The sequence below is a fragment of the Mustelus asterias genome, chromosome 29 (genome assembly GCF_964213995.1).
Source record: "Mustelus asterias chromosome 29, sMusAst1.hap1.1, whole genome shotgun sequence".
NCBI lineage: Eukaryota > Metazoa > Chordata > Chondrichthyes > Carcharhiniformes > Triakidae > Mustelus > Mustelus asterias.
In genome coordinates, this window is record NC_135829.1 from 18,166,998 (window position 1) to 18,190,018 (window position 23,021).

Below are 23,021 nucleotides of genomic sequence, written 5' to 3' on the forward strand. Positions count from 1 at the left end.
AGAAAACTATGTTCATCTGGCAAGGGAAAAGTTCAGAGGAAAAGCATGAACAGGATGTAGGCTAGGGTGAACTTTTTCTTTGTATCATGAATCCATGGGCCTAGATTACTAGTCCAGTAACATAACCACTATGCTACCGTACCCAACTCCAAAGGCAAAACCAGTAAAGTTATTGACTGAAATATACACTTAATCTCATATTAACAGCTGTTGAGTGTTTAATTCACACTTACAAAAAGTTTTAAACATTCATTACCCGGTATCAGTGCAATTCAAGATTCCAATGCATGCAACAAACATGCTCAACTTCACATCCAAATTATAAAATATCATTTATAGTCATAATTTCATAGTCTTGGGTATGTTAACAGCAATTCTTTATTAACAGCTGTAATACATATGCGAACATATGAATTTGGTGAGTAGGCCAACTGGCCCCTCGAGCCTAACTATATACATTAACACAGTAGAGGATGAAAGTGTGGAGCTGACTCCATTGTAGGTAACTACACATCTGTGTTCATCTCTAGACTGAGTCTGACTTTGGGTCATGTGCCTTCTTACATCACTGTGGGTGTCGCACTGTACTTAGTCCCACATTAACTCTGCATGTACCAGATCCTTCAACTACACTACCTAATGTAATTAGAAGATGTTTAACCTCTATCCAACATCTATTTGGAGTAGTGAGACTGAGATTTTGTACCTCTTTGTACAGGCCATTATTTGATGTTATATAGGAGGCGTCACCCCAATGGGTGGTTCTGCTGCTTTAAAATCAGTTTAATTTCATAGTATGTGAAAAATAATCTCTTGTTAAGTTATCAATAATAAGATGGAAATTAATTTATTCTTTTAACACTAACTAAATTTTTTTCAGATATCGATGAATGTTCCATTAATAGTCTGTTGTGTGACAATGGTCTCTGCAGAAACACACCTGGGAGTTACACATGTTCCTGCCCAAAGGGATATGTATTTAGACCTGAATCTGAAACCTGTGAAGGTAAAATGTATTGTTTTAAATGTATCCATTTTGGGTTTGAAAAAATTGAACCAGCATTCATAACCTTTTTGGGGTAAGAGCTCTAGATTTCTGCTACATCATGTGGGCAAAGTGGTTCATGATTTCACTCCTAAATGCCTAGCTTAATTGTATGATTTTGTCCCCAGCAGCAGAAGTAGTTTCTCTATATCTACCTTATTAAAATCCCTTTAAAATTTTTAAGATTTTGATTTGATTGTACCTCAATCTTCTAATCTTAAGGGAATACAAACTAAATGTTGGAACCTATTCTCATAATTGATCACTTTAAGCTTTGATATCATTTTAAAGGGTCTGTGCTGTACCTCTTACAAAGATATATCTATCTTTTATGAGATATGTTAACACTAATGTCCTTTAGGGAAGGAAATGTAGTCCTTACCCAGTCTGGCTTACATGTGACATCAAACCCATAGCAATGTGTTTGATTCTTAAATGCCCTCTGAATTGACTTAACCGGATGGGCAACAAATGCTGGCCTTGGCAGCAATGCCCACATCCTATGGAAGAATAAAGGAAAAGAATTGAACATAATGCTCCAGATTGAGGAGTCTGACAAGGGCTCCGTAGAACTGAAGCATACTTTCCTCACTTTTGTATTCTGACCAATTTAAGACAAAGGTCAACAAAAGTGTGGATTTGACTTTTGACTTTTTTTATACCTGTGTATTAACATAATAATGGTCTCTGCAAAAGGCCACCCAAATCTAGTCCTTTGATCCTGATCCCTCAACATTTTAAAAAATGTATTCCTATTTTTCTTTCTTAAATCCAAAGTAAATGATTTAACACTTCATTAAATTGAACTCCATAACATGGATTTTGCAATCAGTAGCAAAGAGACAGCACTCTAGGGCGGCACAGTAGCACAGTGGTTAGCACTGCTGCTTCACAGCTCCAGGGACCTGGGTTCGATTCCCGGCTTGGGTCACTGTCTGTGTGGAGTTTGCACATTCTCCTCGTGTCTGCGTGGGTTTCCTCCGGGTGCTCCGGTTTCCTCCCACAGTCCAAAGATGTGCGTGTTAGGTTGATTGGCTATGCTAAAATTGCCCTTAGAGTCCTGAGATGCGTAGGTTAGAGGGATTAGCGGGTAAATATGTAGGGATCTGGGAGTAGGGCCTGGGTGGGATTGTGGTCGGTGCAGACTCAATGGGCCAGATGGCCTCTTTTTGCACTGTAGGGTTTCTATGATTCACTCGCAGCAAAACAATTGCACCGACTGCTGATGTGATGATTCGACCTCAATGTCGGGATCATCTTTATGTCATTGGGCAATCACAATGAGAAATCTCGCCGTGTAAATTGCATTTTGGGACCCTCATGATATTTTGCACCCCCCTCACCATTCATGCCTGCTGAAAACAGGCATTACAGGATTACTATTCTACAAGAATAAGCAGAATTCTGGAAAGCTTTAAGGAAACTTGCAATTTTGATCTCAACAAATTTCTGAAACTAATATCTCCAGAGAATTTTAAAGATGTTTTACTAGATTATTAAAAAAATGCTTTGTAGCATTTTTGTTGCGCTGTGGTGGAATGCGCTGACAAATTGTTTTCTTCTGCTGGCCACAATATTGCAAAATAATTCAAATACTTTATTTTATTTTGCTGTAACTAATTTGTGGGCATACAACTCATTTCCGTATTCCAGAAAGCATCCTTTATTTCTTCCACATTTTCTCTTATTAAAATTTGTAGAAAAACACACCAATATCTTTACCCAGGGATTCTTTATTGAAATGAAATGCAATTTTCACAAAAGAATTGCCAATTTTTATCATTTTGTTTGTCAGGCCATAATGTATGGGATATCTTATTAGATTCCGTTGCAAAAAACCTTGTCACTTTGCGGTATTCTCCCAAAAAAATTCTAAGTGTCGAATTTGCATGAAAACTGGAGTAATTCACGCTGTTTTTTTTCAGTGGGAGTTCAGAGAAGAATCTCCCACACTCTGTGCACTGCAGAGGTCACCAGCGTGAGTATCATTAAATTTCAGGGGACGGGGCCTATTCCCGCTGGAGAGGCTGAAATCAGCGCGCTGAGCGGGCCACTGCACATGTGCCAATCTGTCAGTGGCGAGATCGGAGTATGTACAGTGGCCCTGCACTGCCGGCCTCCTGTCCGCTGGCCAGCTCAATGCCCATGCCCAGGGGGTACCCCCCATCGGCCGACCCTCTGCACATCCCCGATTGCCCCCCCTCTTCACTCCAGCGGGGTCAGGTTGTTCGTTCTCCATTAGTGGGGAACTAGTATGTAATCCCCGCTGGAGTGAAGCCCTCTGGCGGGTGGGGGAGGGGGAGTCTAGCGGACCCAGAGACTCTAGTCCCAGGCCCACTAATCTCATTTAAACTATATTCAAATGACCATTTAAATGGTCTTTACACCTCCCTGCCAATTTCCGGCATGGAGCAAACGCTTCCGGAAATCCAGCGGCCGGAGATGATAGCAGGGCGCGAATGCGCGCTTGAACTCCATGAATTGCCCGCCATAGGATTCTCCCGGCCCGCTGCACTAATCTTTTAGTGCAACAGGATGGGAGAATCACCCCCCGCTATCACTTTCATGCAGCTCTTTTCTCTCCTCACTGATGAAAATCCAATAACTTTTTTAAGATAACTAAACAACCATCTTACCACTTATATTCAGTGCTCAATGTAAGGAACTTTCTTTTAAAATAAAAATTGAGAATTTGAACTTTCTTCTGGAAAATCAGAATAAAAAAATAAACAATTACAAATGGAAAAAGAAGTCAAGCAACATTTTGTTCCCTAGCATCTTAAGAATCCTACCCTAATGCGGTTGCTAGAATACCCTTAGGCATAAGACATATTTCGATATCTTGCCCAAATGACCATTTTAGCGTGTAAACCCAGCAATTGAATGTCATTAGGCTATTCTACTGCTGGTGGCATTAGAAACACAAGTGTTCCTTCAGATGGCAATGGTGATGAGGAGCAAAACATGGGCTGAATTTCCCCCTAGAGGCAAAGTCAATTGTAAGATTTATCCTATTCCTTCCCCTGCTGCCTGCTTAAGAATGACTATTCACATAGAGTGTGATCATTCCTCTGGCACTCTTGAATATATTTCAAGTTGACCTTATTAACGAAAAGGTGAACACAGTATTCTGCAAATTTTGTCAAACATTTCATATCTTTGCCAGAATTGTATTATCATTCTTTGTTTATGGCTCTGAATATCTCTAGTGTTTTCAAATAATAAAAAGAACAAATATCCAGTCACAGTTATCAGATGTATTTCCTGTATAATTTGTTGCAGAAAGCCGTTGGCATTAAAAGGATTAAGCTGTCAGCTGTCCTTTACTAATGCCCAGTGAACAGAAACCGAACAATTGGAAAAGATCAACACTACCACTGATAGTAACACTGATCAATAAGCACCCCTCTCCAATTTAATTCAAGACAGAAATAGATGGGTTATTTTGTTGCTCATTACTAAAATAGTCAAAGCTTCAATTGCATGTAACTGGCGACTTGTATTCCTGTATGTATTAGAAGAATGTATAACCATATAGATTTGTGCTGCTTAAAAAAAGCTATGGGAATTTTTTGGGTGTTCAAGAGCAAAGGGAAAATTCAAAAACTTGCAAACATACAGGTTCAGAAGTAAGTTGATCTACCCACCTTGATAGCATAACCAACACACTAACCTAACAAAAACCTGTTAATCCCAGTTCTGAAATTTCCAATTGACCCCTCAGCATCTTTTTGGGGGAGAGTTCCAGATTTAATTTATCCCTTTTTGTATAAATTTTGTGTGATATCTTTCCTGAATGGCTAAGCTCAAATTTTCTTTTCCTGGACTGTCCCATTTGAAAAAATGGTTTCGCTCAAGAAACCCTGTCAAAACATTTTAATCATCTTAAACACGTCAGTTAGACCATCGCTTAATCTTCTATATTCAAGGGTATGCAAACCTGGTCTATGCAACCTGCCCTCATATGAGGACCAGTTCCATAATGTTGAGCATATCTGCAGCTATATTAACTCTGGCAAACTCCTGCCAAACACAGCTAGGGCCACTTGTACTTTTGACTAATTACAGTTTACAAATTCACTGAGGAGTTATGAGTTTTGAGAGTACGATTCCATATGTCATGCTGACCTGGGCATCCTGATGTAAAGGATTATTAGAGTGAGAGTCAAAATAGATTAATGAAATGAAATCACACTGAAGTACTGGAATGCAGACATATTAACTTATTCATAATGAATTGGAACCACCCTTAAAATAGCAGGCAACTACACTTGAAAGTGTAATTTTTATCAAATTTATTTGATTAAAAATATTTAGAGAGAATTGTGCACTAAATGTGACTTACCAGCTGAATAACGTGCATGTGTTTTCCTCCCAGATATCAATGAATGTGAGACAAATCCCTGCATAAATGGAGATTGTAAGAATGTACCCGGCAGCTATTCATGCCAATGTTTCCCAGGAAGTACTCTTGATGCATCAAGGACTCGTTGCATTGGTATGTCCATTTAAATCTCTCCTTTTTTAGCATGCAAAAAAGCCTTTTTCATTTGAATATGTCACTTAAATATGAAAATGTTTGAACATGGAGAAGCTCCTAACAAATCTTTTTTCATAAAAGTAAAAGCAATATAGAGCTATCTGTAAAAAAACAAAACAAATTCTCCAGGAAACCTCTGCTCCAGATTATTGCTTAGTTACACTTGCTAAGTTATGATCTTTTAATCTGATCTGTCAATCAGCTTTTAGCTGTGAGCTTGTACTGCTAAGAATAAAATATTCTACACATTCTTTCCAAACTGAATATAATACCATTGAACTACCGTGATGAGAAATATAACTGGCATGTAAATGTGTTTATCAAGATTAGATATTTCAATTTTGTACTGCTCAAATGAATTTGAAATAATGTCTCTATTAGTTGTTAACTCTTTTGGGATGCAAAAAAAAGAGTTAAAATTGGAACACTCATACTGAGATTATCACGCAAAGCCAAAGAGGTGCAGGTTAGGTTGATTGGCCATGCTAAAATTGCCCCTTAGTGTCCTGAGGTGCATAGGTTAGAGAGATTAGTGGGTAAATATATAGGGATATGGGGGTAGGGCCTGGGTGGGATTGTGGTCGGTGCAGACTCGATGGGCCCAATGGCTTCTTTCTGCACTGCAGGGTTTCTATGATTCTAAGCCAGGAAATGCACTGAAACAAGGGTAAAACAGATCCTAAACATCTATAGTCTATGTAATAAAGGTGCTCCTACAATGCTGTTAGGGAGTTTCAGGATTCTGAAGGAACGGCGATATATTTCAAAGTCAGCATGATGAATGATATGGAAGGGAACTTGAAGGGAACTCCTTGTCCTAAGCAGTAGACGTTGGGGGCTTGAGAGGTGCTGCTAAAGAAGTCTTGATGCTCTGCTTCTGTGTATCAGATAGATACGAAGAACAGTAAGCACAGGAACAGGCCCTTTGGCCCACCAAGCCTGCCCCGATCACGTTGTCCTATCTAGACCAAGTGCTTATATCCCTCTATTCCCCGTTTGTTCATATACCTATTAAGATAACTCTTAAATGTGGCTAACGTAACTGCCTCAACCACCTCACTTGGCAATACACTCCAGGCCCCCCTGTGTAAAAAAACACTTCCCCCGCGCATCTCTATTGAATCTTTCCCCCCTTATCTTGAACTTATGCCCCTTTGTAATTGTCATTTCTGCCCTGGGAAAAAGCTTCCAACTGTTCATGCTATCTATACCTCTCAAAATGTTATAAACTTCTACCAGGTCGCCCCTCAGCCTCCGTCTTTCCAGAGAGAACAATCCCAGTTTATTCAATCTCTCCTCATAGCTAATGCCCTCCATACCAGACAACATACTGGTAAACCTTTTCTTCACTCTCTCTAAAGCCTCCATGTCCTTCTGGTAGTGCAGTGACCAGAATTGGGCGTTCCAGCATTCCAAATGTGGCCTAACCAATGTTTACATTACTGTATCATATAATTCGCCAACTTTTATACTCGATGCCCCGTCCGATGAAGGCAAGCATGCCATATGTTTTCTTCACCAACTTTTCCACCTGTGCTGCCATTTTTAAGGATCTGCTGACCTAAACTCCCAGATCTCTCTGTGTGTCTATGCTCCTGATGGTTCTGCCATTTATTTTATAGCTCCCACCTGACTTGGATCTACCAAAAGGCATCACCTCACATTTGTCCGGATTAAATTCCATCTGCCATTTCTCCGCCCTTTCTATGTCCTGCTGTATTCTCTGACAATCTTTATCACTATTCCCCAACTCTGCCAATCTTAGTATCATCCGCAAACTTGCTAATCAAGATGAGTACACGTAGCCACATAGTACGCATTGTAGCCACAGTACAGCAATGGTGAAGGAGGTGAATGTTTAGGCTAATGGATGAGGACCCCCCAAAAAAGCAGACTGCTTTATCCGGATAGTGTCAAGTTGCTTGAATGTTGTTACAGCTGCATGTATCTAGGAAGATTCATTCCGTAGCGCTCGTGACATGCCTTGTAGATGGTGGAAATGTTTTAGGGAGTTGGAAGTGAGCCATTCGCTGCACAGTAGCCAACTGCTCGTTTACGTTGCTGGTTCAGATGAACTATCTGCCCTGAAGGTCGTCCCCCATGTTGAGGTTTTGAGCCCAGAAGGAGGGAACTTGCAGGTAATTTGCTATAAAAGGCAAGATTTTGAGGGGAAATGATTTTAGTTCGATGTTGTAATATTACATAAAAAGTTTAATAATAGAATAAGAATAATATGAAAAAATGTTGCCTGCTCTGAAATACTTTGTATCTTCTTGTAGAAAATTGAAATTGTCCATTGTAAACAATTGTTGCCCAAGTCGATTATAAAAGAAATTCAGAACTACAATTTGGAATTTGAATCACAAGTGTCATATTGTATTGAATAAGATAGTGGAAAAACCTTAATTAAAGCATTAATTCATGAGGGCAGTTGTAAGGCAGTTTTATATGAATGCTGATTTTTCCTGTTAATGTACATTTTTAAAAGTTCAGGAAACGTTCAGATCTTTGCCACTGGCACTAATCCAGTTACCTGAAAGAAGTTATGCCAAGCCAATATTTTTATTTATAATATTGTTTCCCCTACAGAAACAGTTAAAGGTACCTGCTGGTTGCAACACATTGGTGGACAATGCGAAATAAATATCAATGGTGCCACATTAAAGTCACAGTGCTGTTCAACATTGGGTGCAGCATGGGGAAGTCCATGTATTCCTTGTAAAATAGGTAATCATGTTTCTAATAAATGCCAATCTATTAAAATAGTTTACTTTGCATTGAGATTGTTTATATTCCGCTTGTGTTAATAGTACCATCACTGGAATGTTAAACTTTTATCTGGGAACATATACTATAATGCTTTGTCACATATATTGTTGAAGTACACAATTTTTGTTTCCCTCACAACCCCCCAGTTCTAGCCAGCAAGTCAAGGAAAGACAGCAGGCAGAGAAATTACACTTCACGTAGGATTGAAAGAAAAATGATGAAGACACATTAGTCAGACGTTTGGGGTCTAATTTTCCCAAAGAAATGACTAAGAGCATGATTTACCCAAATTGGAACGAAGTGCCCATGCCAGTGGGAAAATGAGAGTGTTTCTCACTGGTGCTGGCAGCGTCTGTCAGGTGGGATTCACTCACCTGAAAGATGCAAGTGAGACCATCTCACAAAACCCACCAGCCAGCCCCACTGTTCAGCGATCAGACGCCACTGAGAGAGGAGGGGACTGATGGGAGGGGGTTAAGTGGGTGTCTGAGGGGGGAAGGGGGCTGAGTGGTGGCCTGAGGGAAATACACACTATATAATTGTCATTATTTAACAGACCACAATCTTCAACAAGATGTGTTTGGCAAGTTTTGCTTTACTAAATATTGAGCCATTGAGTCTTGTAAACATTACTCCACTTAAGCATGACTTCACCATGACAAAATTGCCGTGAATCCATTCCAGCTCTTCTTGGTTTTCATACAGATTTAACACAATTAAATTTGTGATTGTCACTTTACAAATACAGCTGAGCTTTTCTAAAAGAAACACTAGCTATTGCTGTCGAGATGACTTGTGAGAAAGCTGACCCCTATTTAGGAAGAAACTCAGCTGACTGAAATACATCATTAGCAAAATTTTAACAGTGGGCTTGAATTGTACCAAAAACTGGCAATTACAAAAACAGAAAATATCTTTTATATGGTTTAACTTTGTTTAACTTTAATTGTTCAATTCAGTAAGGACATATGGCCTATTTGTGGCAGAAACAAAGCCAGGCAATAAAAATAATACAGTCACTTAGAAATTCAATAAAAACTTGGGATCTATTTGTCAAGGAGACTAAAACTGAGGTCCATAAATAAAGAAAAGATAGTAACTTATAAATTTAGTAGTGGATTCAGGAGTAACTTCTTTTCCCAGTAAATGATTAGAATATGGAAATAGAAATAATTGAGGAAAATACCATAGAGATGCTTTAAGAAGAAATAAAATAAGTTGAAGAAACACGAGGGATAATAAAATAAAACTTATGTTCGTAGGATTAGATGAAAAGGGGAAGGAGAAGGCTCATATGGAGTATACTCCCAGCATGGACAAATTGGGCCAAATGGCATGTTTCTGTAATGTTGATTCTATGTGGGTGATTTTATGCCCTCGTCCAGTGTCCGTGTGAATGGCGACGCGGGCACAAACTCTCTCGAGATTCGGGAAATGAGATTCTCACCAGTGAGATCTCATTTACCCATTTTCCATGCCCTTTGCCAGTGACATCGGTCAGGTTTACAACAGGTTTCGAAAAATGATATACATTCGAGGGGATCCCTCCAGGGGCGCAATAGTAATTATTGTCCTGGGGGAGAGGGACATGCACTGCCAGATTGGCATCTAGCAGTGCCAATCTGAGGGGGCAATGCCAGGGCCAATTCTCTTGGATGCCCAATTGGGGGCGGGATTCCATTCTGTTTGTTGGGAGTGAAGGAGGCCCTGCTGCTTGTTGGGGGGAGGAGGGGGGGGTGGAATTCTCTCTCTGCTGCTAGGGGCACCCTTTAAAGATGGCACATCGGTTTCTGTGTTGCTAGTCTCTCCGGCTCTGTCAGGCCCCGTCACAGTGACCGCATAAACCGCGTCCACTGAGGTTGTTGAAAAATGTGCAGAGCAACCCGCAGACCTCGGGCAGGGCTTTCCAGCCGCGCTCATCCCGAAACCAGAAAATCTCGCCCGAGGCCCTTTTTTATGGATGGGATTCTCCAATCTCATCTGTTCCTGCCCTGCCAGTGAGAATAAAGAATTTGGCACTCAGTCAAAGCTCCATTCATGCAACACCGCTGGAGCATCCCAGCTGCGAAAGAGGTTGGAGGTTTGTGGCATAGATGTTAACATGAGCACCTGAATAGCCGCTGTCCCATCTATTCCCCTAAGTATGTTAACATAACATCATTTTGTATATTTCTCAACTCATTTATCATCTATCTTAGGACGGCACAGTGGCTAGCACTACCACCTCACAGTGCCAAGGACACAAATTCAATTCCCGACTTGGGTCACAGGGTGTCTGTGCGAAGTCTGCACGTTCTCCCCATATTTGCGTAGGTTTCCCCCAGGTGCTCCAGTTTTGTCCCACAGTCCAAAAGACATACTGATTAGGTACATTGTCTGTGTTAAATTCTCCCTCAGTGTACCCGAACAGGTGCTGGAGTGTGGGGACTAGGGGATTTTTCACAGTAAATTCATTGCAGTGTTGATGTAAGCCTACTTGTGACTAATAAATAAACTGTTGAATAAATATATTTGATTTGACAAAATAAAATGGTAAAACAATTCGCTGAATCTTCATTCAGATTTTTATTGCCAGCATGGCGGTATAACTAAATATATGTTATTTCCATCTTCTGTTTTTAGTTGCAGTGCCACAACAGTGCCATAAATTAACTTTAGGCTATTGTATTAAGTAAAAAATAGCTTTGATCAGAAAGTCATGATCAATTTCATTTAACAAATGCAAAAATGACATTTTTTAAAAGATGGGATTATTTCCATTTGTAAGCTGATGGCCTTCCTCATGAGTTTGTAAACTACAAACCAAAATATGACTTACATTTTGAAAAAATATCATGATGACACAATACACAATTCTTCTGCTGAACCAACAGGACAATACTTCCCTGTAATTTATGCCAGTTACACATCTTTGTTACACTTTCTGTTTAAAAATAATTATTGATGTAATCGTTTTCTTTTTAGACAGTGTCTGCCCTAGAGGATATACAAGAGTGAATGGAACAATCTGTGAGGGTATGGTTACTTCTATATACTGTTAAATTTCTATGTGCCTCCGAACGTCAATCGCAATCTCTCAAATCCAAATGCTAGAATGCAATATAAATTCATCAATAACAAAAAGTGATTAAAATTTCTGGGTACAGTTCAGACCTGTGGAAATTTTAAATAAAACACATAAGATGTAAATGCCTGATCAGGTAAAACCTAATACTCAAATAGGATGATATTATTAACATATTTGAAGACTTGTATTAATACAATAAAAACAGAAAATGCTAGAAATACTCAACAGGTTGGGCAGAGTATCCATAGGGAGAGAGAAAGAGTTAATACTTCATGTCAACAACAGCACCACCCTTTGCAGAAGATTTGATAACATTGTTAGGGTTGGACCTGAGAAAATGAACTATTGCCAATTCGGAGAGTGATAGGTTAGTGAGTGAAGAGAACAGAGAAATTTAGATGGCCAATGTCATGCTGGTTGTTCTCAATGAAAAGAACTAGAGAGGATATGAGACCGGAGGGTGGGGTCTAAATGAGGGGGAGAATTCTGGAGACAGGTCAAGGTAACTGTTGAAGTGACATAGACCATTGGTAGGGTCACAAATGTAGATGGAAACAGACTGAATAAGAGGAGAAAAAAATAGAGTTTAAGATAGAGTTAAAGCTCAGTGGACAAGAGCAGGTTGAAACTATGGGTCTACCAGGACAGTCTTGCTATGAATTTTGGGAAGGAGGTGGAAACATGCTGTTTGAGGTTAGGGGCTTTAAGGTTGGAGAATGTAGAGGAAAGTTCTACAGAGAAGATGGGGTTAGTGACAGTCATGGATACAATTACTTGATGTTTCGTACTGGGTTAATGGTCCAATGCAGGCAGGAGCAAATTTCGAGAGTTGGCTTTCTGTCCTTGCTAGGTAGAGGGACGATATGCCAGACAACAACAATATCACCCTTGTTAGCTGGTTTGATGAGTATTTTAGTGCTGGACCTGAGAGAACGGAGTTCTCTTCATAGGACACAGCATTTATCCAGATTCAAGTATGTTCGTGAATAATCCTAGCTAATGTCTGTTTGCAATGCCTTTTACATTACTTCAAGAGCACAGAGCATTCAAACAATTATCTAACTTACTTAAATAGAAACATATTTCATTATGATTGGCACCATAAACAGACATTGCTCATGAGTTTGGAAGCTTTGTGGTCACCGCCATATATGTATTATAATTTGTCAAATCCAGTTGAATCAGAATATACTCTAGTAATGATTTCAGATTGTTAGTTATTTAGCCAGATTGTATTTTTTTAATCTACTTGGGATTTAAATGTTCATATTTACATAATGCAAAACATTTATCAAGTTGGGTAATATTATGTCCGCTTGTATTTTTGCAAAGCTTGACATTATTATTTGAAATTATTTTCTATTTCTTTAAAGATGTAAATGAGTGTCAAGTATTCCCTGGGGTGTGCACCAATGCTGACTGTCTGAATACACCTGGATCATTTAAGTGTGTCTGTTCTAATGGTATGACCCTGGACAGCAGTGGACGCACATGTATTGGTAAGTATAGACCATATTTTTCAGCCAAATATGTTGGTATCACAACTCTATTCATATATAGGGTAGCATGGTGGCGCAATGGTTAGCATTGCTGCCTCACAGCACCAGGGACCCAAGTTCGATTCCTGGCTTGGGTCAGTGTCTGTGCGGAGTCTGCAAGTTCTCCCTGTGTCTGCATGGGTTTCCTCCGGGTGCTCTGGTTTCCTCCCACAGTCCGAAAGATGTGCTAATTAGGTGCATTGGCCATGCTAAATTCTCCCTCAGTGTACTCAAACAGGCGCCAGAGTGTGGCAACTAGGGGATTTTCACAGTAACTTCATTGCAGTGTTAATGTAAGCTTACTTACGATACTATAATAAATAAACTTTAAACTTTGAAACTTTATACTTTATTGCATGGTATATCTCAACTAATTGTGCAGGGGTTTGTTTTAGAATGATGCTATAATTGAAGTATGTTATGTTTAATAAAAATGCAGATTTTGTTTCACTAATTAATGCATTTGAACATAAATATTTTCCAATTAATTCCCTATAAAACCTGAAAGTTTTCAATGTCCATATGTTTTCAGGAAGTTCTTTAACCACCCATTTGCTACTATTGGTGAAACAGTCAATTACAGGGTAATGTGCAGAATGGAAAATCTGCCTAATTATGCACAGTGGGTAGATTTTTAAATTGCATTTGGCAATCTGTCAGCATTGCAACATGTCTAAACTGAGAGACCTTTTACTCTGTTTAACTAAATGTTGTAATTTTGCTGCAAAGAAATAATGCAGGAAATGTTTTACCAGACAGATATTTTGTTTGTTAAACTTTGTTTAATTTATGCAGCTGCTGATCGCAAGAAGTTTAAAGTACATATTCCAAGATATGAGGCACAATTTTCCCAGAAAAAAACTAAGTGCCCAATGGACAGAAAAACAGAAGGCCCCCTCAGCATCAGACTGCTGAGGGGGCCAGTGTACGTGCACCCTCCCCGCCTTTTACTGGACATCGCTAGCCTTCTGATCACCAGCCTCAACTCCCATCCCCCGACATTGCCAGCCCAGATCCCCACCCCGTTCCTGACATCGCCGACCTCTGCCTCCCCCCCGCCACCCCCACCCGATGACTGGACCTGGCCTCCGAGCTCTGGCTCCACCACCAGTTTCTCCCATTCCCTCCCCTCCCAGTGCCAGGGTACCCAGTGGGCAGTGCCTGGGTGTCTGAGTCTGCCAGCAAATTCAGAACTCTCAGGCTCTGATTGGTGCTGTACACGGGCCAGCACGGGGCCCCCCATTAATCGGGGCCCTGTGCCTAGGCACAGTGTGTTTTATTGTAAGACCGGATCCATATAAGTGCTTCAATCACTTTATAGAGACATTAAAGCACAGAAGGAGGCCACTCAGCACACCAAGTCCATGCTGGAAAGATGGTGCCTCCCAACAGAGCAGTCCTCTCAGGACTGTGCAAAAGTGTTAGCCTTGATTTCTCTTTTTAACTTCTGGTATGGGGCTTTCAAACCACAATTTTCTGACTTGGAGGCACTATTAGCATTTATGAATGGTCATTCACCTGAAGCATTAGCTTTATTCATCTAGAATTTTCTTTATATTTCAAATTTGCACTTTAATATTAACCTTTATTGACATTTGCTCTGTCAGATATTCGTTTGGAGCGCTGTTACATAAAATATGATGAAGATGAATGTACACAACCTTTAACAGTCCGTTTACGCATTGATGCTTGCTGCTGTTCTGTTGGAGCTGCTTGGGGACCAGATTGCGAAAGATGTCCTGAACAAGGCACAAGTGATTACAAAGCTCTTTGCCCACGAGGATCAGGATTTTCTAGTAGAGGAGAGCCCAATGGGAAACCTTTATTAAAAGGTAAAATGTTACAAAAAAAATACAGATAAAGCAACTTCAAAGTCATATATCGTATGTGGTTCAGGAACTAAATATAGTATATTGTAGTATAGCATAAGTCACACGAACTTTTCTCAATACAAACTTTCCTCAAGTAAATGGGATATGCAGGTAATTGTTATTTGGAGGTAACCATCTGTTCTTAAAAAGGACTACCTTAACCCTGGAAATAGGTAATATCAAAATTCTCATTAGTTTAATAATTATTTGGTTATCTAAACTTAACATTGAAAGTGGCCATCTCAATCCTGATGTGGAGATGCCAGCGTTGGACTGGGGTAAACACAGTAAGAGTTTTAACAACACCAGGTTACGCTGCAGGAAAGGATGTCCCGAGGCATGGTACATTGGGGAAATCATGCAGACGCTACGACAACGGATGAATGAACACCGCTCGACAATCACCAGGCAAGACTGTTCTCTTCCTGTGGGGGAGCACTTCAGCGGTCACGGGCATTCAGCCTCTGATCTTCGGGTAAGCGTTCTCCAAGGTGGCCTTCACGACACACGACAGCGCAGAGTAGCTGAGCAGAAACTGATGGCCAAATTCCGCACACATGAGGACGGTCTAAACCGGGATGTTGGGTTTATGTCACAGTATCAGTAACCCCCATAGCTTGCCTCCTGGACTTGCAGAATCTCACTGGCTGTCCTGTCTGGAGACAATACACATCTCTTTAACCTGTGCTTAATGCTCCCTCCACTCACATTGTCTGTATCTTTAAGACCTGGTTGGCTGAGAGATCCGCATTCTAATCAGTATTCTGTAACTTGATTTTGTGTCTTTGTGCCCTGTTTGGGAACAGATTTCCACTCCATCTGACGAAGGAGCAGCACTCCGAAAGCTAATGGCATTTGCTACCAAATAAACTTGTTGGACTTTAACCTGGTGTTGTTAAAACTCTTACCATCTCAATCCTAACAGAGAGGAGGGAAAGTGATGCTGTAGATACTGATGATTGTCCTGGAATTTATAATTGTACATCCACAATCCTATTACAGTTAAATTTGAACCCTAATAAATGCAGAACTGGCTTTAAAGAAAAATTATACTGTATTACAATGCTGTGCCTAGCTGAAGTATCTTATAAAATATGACTAGAGCAAGAAATAATTAAAATTTTGAGATAATTTTGATTGAATTCTGTGAACCCAGTATTTGTGACCAAACCTAAAATGTTTTTGGCTGCTAAAATTGTAGATACATTGGTTTTCCTTTTCCAAAATCCCCTAGGTTCTGGCAAGCTCCCATCAGATTAGAAAGTAGCGAATGGTTAAAGGCCAGTTAGCTTGACATCTATGTCATCAATGCTGGAATCTATTATTAAGGAGGTTACAGCAGGGCACTTAGAAAACCTCAATGTAATCAGACAAAGTCAAATGGCTTTATAAAAGGGAAACTATATTTGTCTAATTTATTGAAGTTTGAGGAAGTGTAAACAACATGGATAAAGGAGAACCTATGTATGTGCTATACTTTGATTTCCAAAAGGCATTTGTAAGGTGCTACATCATAGGTTATTACTCAAGGTAAGAGCTTATGACGTGTGGGAGAGCATATTAGCATAAATAGAGAATTGTTTAGTCTACAGAAAACTGAGCGTGGACATAAATATATGATTGCTAAATTTTCTGATGATAGGTAGGAAAATAAGTTGCGAAGAGAACATAGAGGGGGGGGCAATTCTCCCAAAAGATTAAGTGTCGAATTCGTGTGAAAACTGGAGTAAATTGCGCTGTTTTTTTCAGTGGAAGTTTAGAGAAGAATCTCCCACACACTGTGCACTGCTGAGTGTCTCAGTGTGAATCACGTAAAAAACCAGGGGGTGGGGTCTTTCTCCACCTAGGAGGCCAGCAGCATAGCGCTGAGTGGGCCACTGCGCAAGAGCTTATCTGTCAGTGCCAAGATTGGTGCATGCGCAGTGGCACCTGTCTGCTGGCCTCCTGATTGCAATCAATCACTGGCCCCCCAAGTATGCCTGGGCCCAGCCTCGATTGCCTCCCCCCCCCAACCTCCAGACCTGATCTCCCCCACCCCCAACTCTTCCCCTCCCCCCCCCAACCAGACCTGATCTCCCCCACCCCCAACTCTTTCCCCCCCCCCACCCGTCCCACCTCCAGCCATTGCCCCCCACCCCGACCCGATCGCTGGCCTCCCCACCGATCCCTGCTGCAGTGTGTCAGTGGGATCCCTCACCCCTTCAGAACACTTCACCCCTTGGCACTGCTCCATGCCTGCTGGTCATTGCCAAGGTGCTTCCTGGGCATTGGCACTTTGCCCCTTGGGCAATTCCAGGGGGTGCAGGCTGGCACTGCCAAGGTGCCAATGCCCAGGGGGCACTGATTGCCCCCCCTTTACTCCAGCTGGGTTGGGCTGCTAGCTTCCCACAAGTGGGGGCTATCGCAATCCCCGCTGGAGTGGAATACTCTTGGCGGGGGTGAGGGGGGAGAATCTAGTGAGCCCGGAGACTTCAGTCTCAGACCTGCTAATGCCATTTTAAAAAGATACAGGTGAAAGGTGGCATACATAATGTAGCTCTGCACCTATTTTGGCACGGAGTTGATGCTCCCTAAATCTCCTGGCCCACTCGCTAAAAAATCAGCACAGTGGGATGGGAGAATCGCCCCTAAGGAGTCTGCAAAAATAGGTTAAGTGAGTAGAAATTTGGGAAATGGAGTATAATGTGGGAAAATGTGAAGTTTTCTACTTTGGGAGAAAGGATAGAAAAGCAGAAAATTATATAAATGGAGAGAGATTGCAGAAGTCTGAGTTACAGCGGGATCCAGTGTCCTGATATGTGAATCACAAAAGGTTGGATTGCAGATACAGCAAATCGTTAGAAGGGCAAATTAATGTTATTTATTTCAAGGAGAATGGAATATAAAAGTAGGGTTTCTTTGCAACAGTTGCATAAGGTATTGGTAAGACCACATCTGGAGTAATGTGTACAGCTTTGATCTCCTTATTTAAGAAAGGATATAAATGTGTTAGAGGCAGTTCAGAGAAGGCTTACTCGATTGATACCTGAGATGGGGGTTCTATCTTGTGAAGAAAGTTTTGTCAGGCTGGCCCTGTACTGGAGTTCAGAAGAATGAGAGATGATTTTAACTTATGCTGAATTGTAATTTCATAAAACCTATCACGGGTGGCATGGTGGCACAGTGGTTACCACTGCTGCCTCACAGCACCAGGGACCTGGGTTCAATTCCAGCCTTGGGTGATTGTCTGTGTAGAGTTTGCACATTCTTCCTGTGTCTGCGTGGGTTTCCTCCGGATGCTCTGGTTTCCTCCCACACTCTAAAGATGTGTGGATTAGGTTGATTGGCCATGCTAAATTGTCAGTGCAGGCTCGATGGGCTGAATGCTTCCTTCTGTACTGTAGGGATTCTATGATTCTATCAACAGGGAGCTGATATTGCACTTACAGAAAGACATGGGCCATTTGGCCCAACAGGCTTGTACTGGTGTTTATGCTGCACATGAGCCTAAAGGTGTTCTCCCAGAATCTGAGCTAAATAAACAACAATGTAAAAGTTAAACCAGGGCGTGGAGTCATTAGCAATAGCTAAGACCATGACTGTTTTGCTTTATCAGTATGTTTTTCCTGGGGCAGGGAGGAATGGGGGGAAGGCTGGGGACATGAAGTGAAATGCACTTGATTTTTCAAGCAAATTAGGAATTTTTAATGTTAAAATATTTGCAAATGACAATAAATATTGGTGTATTTATTTATTGTTAATTATTTTCACTGTATATTGTCCTGTTTATATCAGTAGATATTATCACTGATTGCAAAAATGGAATGTCCTGCCCAAAATTCAAACAACTGCATGTCATGAAGGTCACATTCCATCACAATTGTTGCAGCTGTGGTGTTGAAAGAGTCTGTGCAACATTGAAGAACTTCCTCAGAGAGAGGAATGAGCAAAAGAAACCGAAGGAGAGATAAACTCACCTCCAGGCAGCTAGTTTTAGAGCAACATTACATGGATCAGGGAACATCATTCTTGCATGGTACAGAGATTCAGCAGAGGGAGAAGTCCTTTAACTGTCAGTTGAAATCTAACACACTTACAGTACCCATGAGATATGCACAGTTGATACTGAAATATACTTCCTCAGGTGACAGTGGGGTGGTAGTTTTCACCTAATGCATTGGAAACTAATGGATCAGATCAGTCACCCATTTTGCACCATGCCAGGCATTACTGTTCAATCACTTCAGTTGAAAGTAAAATGTGTAGCTGATCCAATCCCCTCTTGTCTCCCCTGAAAAATTAGTTTAAGATTAACATTAAAAATAACATCTATCAAATAATTATGCATATAACTGGATAAATGCCATATTAAACGGAGATACTGGACATATTGTACAAAAAAAGAAACTAACATCTAAGTCTGAGTTTTCTTTGTATGTGACTTCAGAGTAAAGAGTGCTAAAAACAATAGAGTTGTAACTCTGCTGAGCGTGTATATTATTGCATTATACCACTTTAAAAATGGCATAATTCCAACATCTGTGTTGAATTTTTTTTAAGTTGCAGATAGCGAGCATGATTTTCCAACAAAAAACTAAGTGCCCGACAGGTGGAAATAGGGGAGTTTTTCCCACCTGCTTTTTGGGCGAGCTTAGTTTAATGAATTTCCAGCACTTCTGTGCATCTCCACATCATCACACAGTCTGTCAGGGGATTTACGCCGGTGGTGGGGGAGAGCTTAATCCTGCCTGAGAGGCCGGCATCAATGTGCTGAGGGGGTCAGTGCGCATACACCGATCTCCCAGTATACTGTGACAAGCGCCTCCCCACCCCCCATCATCAGCCTCCTAATCGCTGACTCTCCCCCCCCCATCCCCGATAGCCAGTCTTCCATCCCAACCCCACCTTATGTGTATAACCTTTGCCTAATGTTCAATTTTAAATTGATGTAGCTAAAAATAAAAATTACATTTCATTTTTTTCCAGATATCAATGAATGCAGAACAATACCAGGTATCTGTACTAATGGGAAGTGCAGGAACACTATTGGGAGCTTTAGATGCAAATGTAACAGTGGCTTCGCCCTTGATTCAGAAGAACGAAACTGTACAGGTATGTCACTTATTTACCAAATCACTTCCAGAAATAATAACCAGGTTGGAAGGGGGATTACCTCACAAAAGATTGTTTTTGCACCAAGTGAAAACTAATGCAAACTCAAGCCATGGGTAAAATCCTCTGTATTTTTTGAATATTGCCTTTGGATTACTTTATTTTGTTAGACTGTTCGATGGTTAAAATTATAACATTCAAAAAAGTTCTCAGGAACTCTGAATTCACAATTTCCTATCAATTTGGAGTTTTAACTCCATAGCATATCCATCACATTACTGATCAGTTCCCCACCGAGAGATCAGCCTGCTGAACAAGGTTAGCAGTCTGTAAGGACATGTCTAATCACAGAGGCTCTTCGGGCAGGCACCTGAATGTTGGAGGGAGGTATAAAGGCACTTGCTTCCTAAATCAGACAAGTACTCACATCAATTAAGCAAGGTTTCCCAACATATGACAATAGTTAAAAAGAAAAGAAGAATGACAATATTTTAAGTTCCAATCAGCTTCCTTGGAGTAAATTTGACGCTTACCTTCCTCTGGTTTCAGATAAAGCGGGGAATAGGCAAGTTTGTAGCGGGTTTAGGGTAGGAAAAAGATTTCTTGGATATCAACATAACCCCTCAACATCCAATTCAAATTTGCCTTTTTGTTAAATTAAAATTCGCTGTATAGGTTTAGAAAGTCACTAATGCTGCTCCTGTTTTTCAGGGGCAAAATGGGCACCTTAGCTTCCATAATGGTGGATAGGAAGCACATGCTTATTATCAGCCCAAAAAGCTACCATCCATACTGGTACACGTACAAAAAGAAATTCACATCCCTATGTCCCAGGCATACCCCTATTATTACAATTGACACTCCCCCCCCCCCCCCCCCCCCCCCCCCCCCCCCAACCCCAAGCAATATACCTAATGGTTCTTGGACTTATCCGGCCTGATTCAAAGAACTGCAGCTGAGGCAAATTAGTTTGTAGACCTTAAGAGTATTTTGAAATTCCTTCCTCCATTATTTAAAATTAATCTGTTAAAATAAAGGAAGGAATTCAATATGAATCCGCTAAGTTATTTTTTTATACCAGTGCTAACAGCAAGTAGCTACACTCCTGCAACCAGCACATATTGTAAAACCAGAGGTGCAATGTTCACCACCACTCTTTTCTGACAAGTAATGTTGCTCACTGTAGCGCGGACTTGGAAAATTACTTTGTCCCACTGGCTAATGCATTTATTTTAAGATCTAAACTGTATTAAATATAACTACAAAGAGGAAATTTAATTCTCAAAAGCTGAAGTCAAATGTATTGATCAAGAATTCTCAGAAGACAATATTTACTCCATCTATCCATGCTTTGAAAGATAGTATACCTAGTGAATGGTTTTTTAAAAATTACATTTTATCCTTTACTTTTTTTTGCCTATAGATATTAACGAATGTCGTATCTCCCCTGATTTATGTGGTCCTGGGACTTGTATTAACACGCCTGGAAGTTTTGATTGTGAATGCTTTGAAGGCTATGAAAGCGGATTTATGATGATGAAGAACTGCATGGGTATGTTACAAATTAGAGAAACAATAATATAATTAATCAGTTATATATTTGAATGCTACAGGAAGCTATAATGTACAGCTGAATAATGCCTATATCATTTGTATATGTTTTCAACCCAAAAAAGTAATATATTTTTTATTTAATTTCTGCTTCTAATAGTGTAACATACATATGTTCCTTTTGTTGCCTGAAGTGTTGCTATTCTAGTTAGCCATTGTACCAGTGGCACAGTGCATTCAGTGTGCAAAAAGATCTGAAGCTACATTGCCATTGGCTACACCCTCATCTAATCCCCAAAACTGAGTGGATTTTAATAGACATGAATTGTTTACCCACAAATTGAGTGTGTAAGTCACCTTATATCAATCTTGTGCTGTTCTAAGGGCCTGTTTTCAGAGCACCATTGATAGGCTGACTTGAATTAAGCCTTTATCTGTCTAGCTCAAATACAAATGTCTCATGGTTTGGGGAGAAAAGGGGGGAATTTTTTTTTAATAGCTGGTCCATTGTGTATTCCATGCGATAGCCTAATTATCTTTTGGAAAACAGCAAGCAGATTAACACCACTGGTCTTGTCATGTTCATTGAGCATTATCAAGTTTACATCGTTGTTCTGCTACAGCTGGTGCATAATATCAAAGAATAAAATAAAACATTTCTCAAAGGAGAAGGAAAGTATGATGTATTTCACTGGCCAGCATTTTAATAGCTCTAGAAATGCTACTAAACATGCTCTATGCCTTTATTATTTGTCCGTTTGTTTTTGCTTGAGTTCTGGTGTATGTGCCAATCTATTTATCCAACAGTCTCTCCCTCATCTTTGTGTCATTTTCCATTTGTGCACATTTTCCTTCGCACTTCTTTGTATGCATGTCTGTTAGATAGTCCCAGCCAGGATCATAATAAGGGAACTATTAAATGCTGAAAGTTTTGTAGTTCAATCAGAGGCAAGAGTCTTAAATCTAAATAAAGGGACAATTGGCTATGATTGCTTGGGAAACTCTGTTAAATGGTATGATGGAAAACAGGCACTAGCAAACATTTAAAACTAATACATAGTTTACAACAAAAAATGTATGCCTTTAATGCATAAAAGTCCAACAAGGAAAGTGTTCCAACCTTGGCTAATGAAAGAAATCAGGGATTGAATTAGTTCAAAGGAAGGGGAAAATACAGTTGCCAAAAAAATTACCCCTGAGAATTAGGGGCGTTTTAGAATTCTGCAAAGGAGGACCAAGAAAATACTTTAAAAATGGGAAAATAGAATTAGACTAAACTAGTGAGAAACATGAGAACAAACTGTAAAACTTTCTCAAAGTATGTAAAGAGGAAAAGGTTAGCAAAATCAAATGTGGGTCCATTACAAGCAGAGTCAGGAAAACCTATAATGGTGAAAAAGGAAATGGCATAGAAGCTAAGCAAATAAATAGAGTGAAATTTATTCCAGTATCGCAAAAGCTGATGTTGGGTAGGAAAAGCGGCGTTGAGTCCACCGGCGGCAAAGACAGCTTTTTCCATCATATAGTCCAGGACTTAGAAAACAAAACT

At 40.3% G+C, this 23,021-nt stretch overlaps 1 protein-coding gene across 1 annotated transcript in view; it reads left to right on the forward strand.

The window, feature by feature from the left end:
- fbn1 (fibrillin 1) overlaps positions 1-23,021 on the forward strand; it is a 413,386-nt gene that overhangs the window by 252,492 nt on the left and 137,873 nt on the right. Inside the window, exons 19-26 of the mRNA XM_078200149.1 lie at positions 881-1,006; positions 5,424-5,543; positions 8,175-8,312; positions 11,319-11,369; positions 12,795-12,920; positions 14,567-14,791; positions 19,796-19,921; positions 21,345-21,473. Coding sequence (XP_078056275.1) covers positions 881-1,006; positions 5,424-5,543; positions 8,175-8,312; positions 11,319-11,369; positions 12,795-12,920; positions 14,567-14,791; positions 19,796-19,921; positions 21,345-21,473 — 1,041 coding nt within the window. The remainder of the gene's footprint in view (positions 1-880; positions 1,007-5,423; positions 5,544-8,174; positions 8,313-11,318; positions 11,370-12,794; positions 12,921-14,566; positions 14,792-19,795; positions 19,922-21,344; positions 21,474-23,021) is intronic.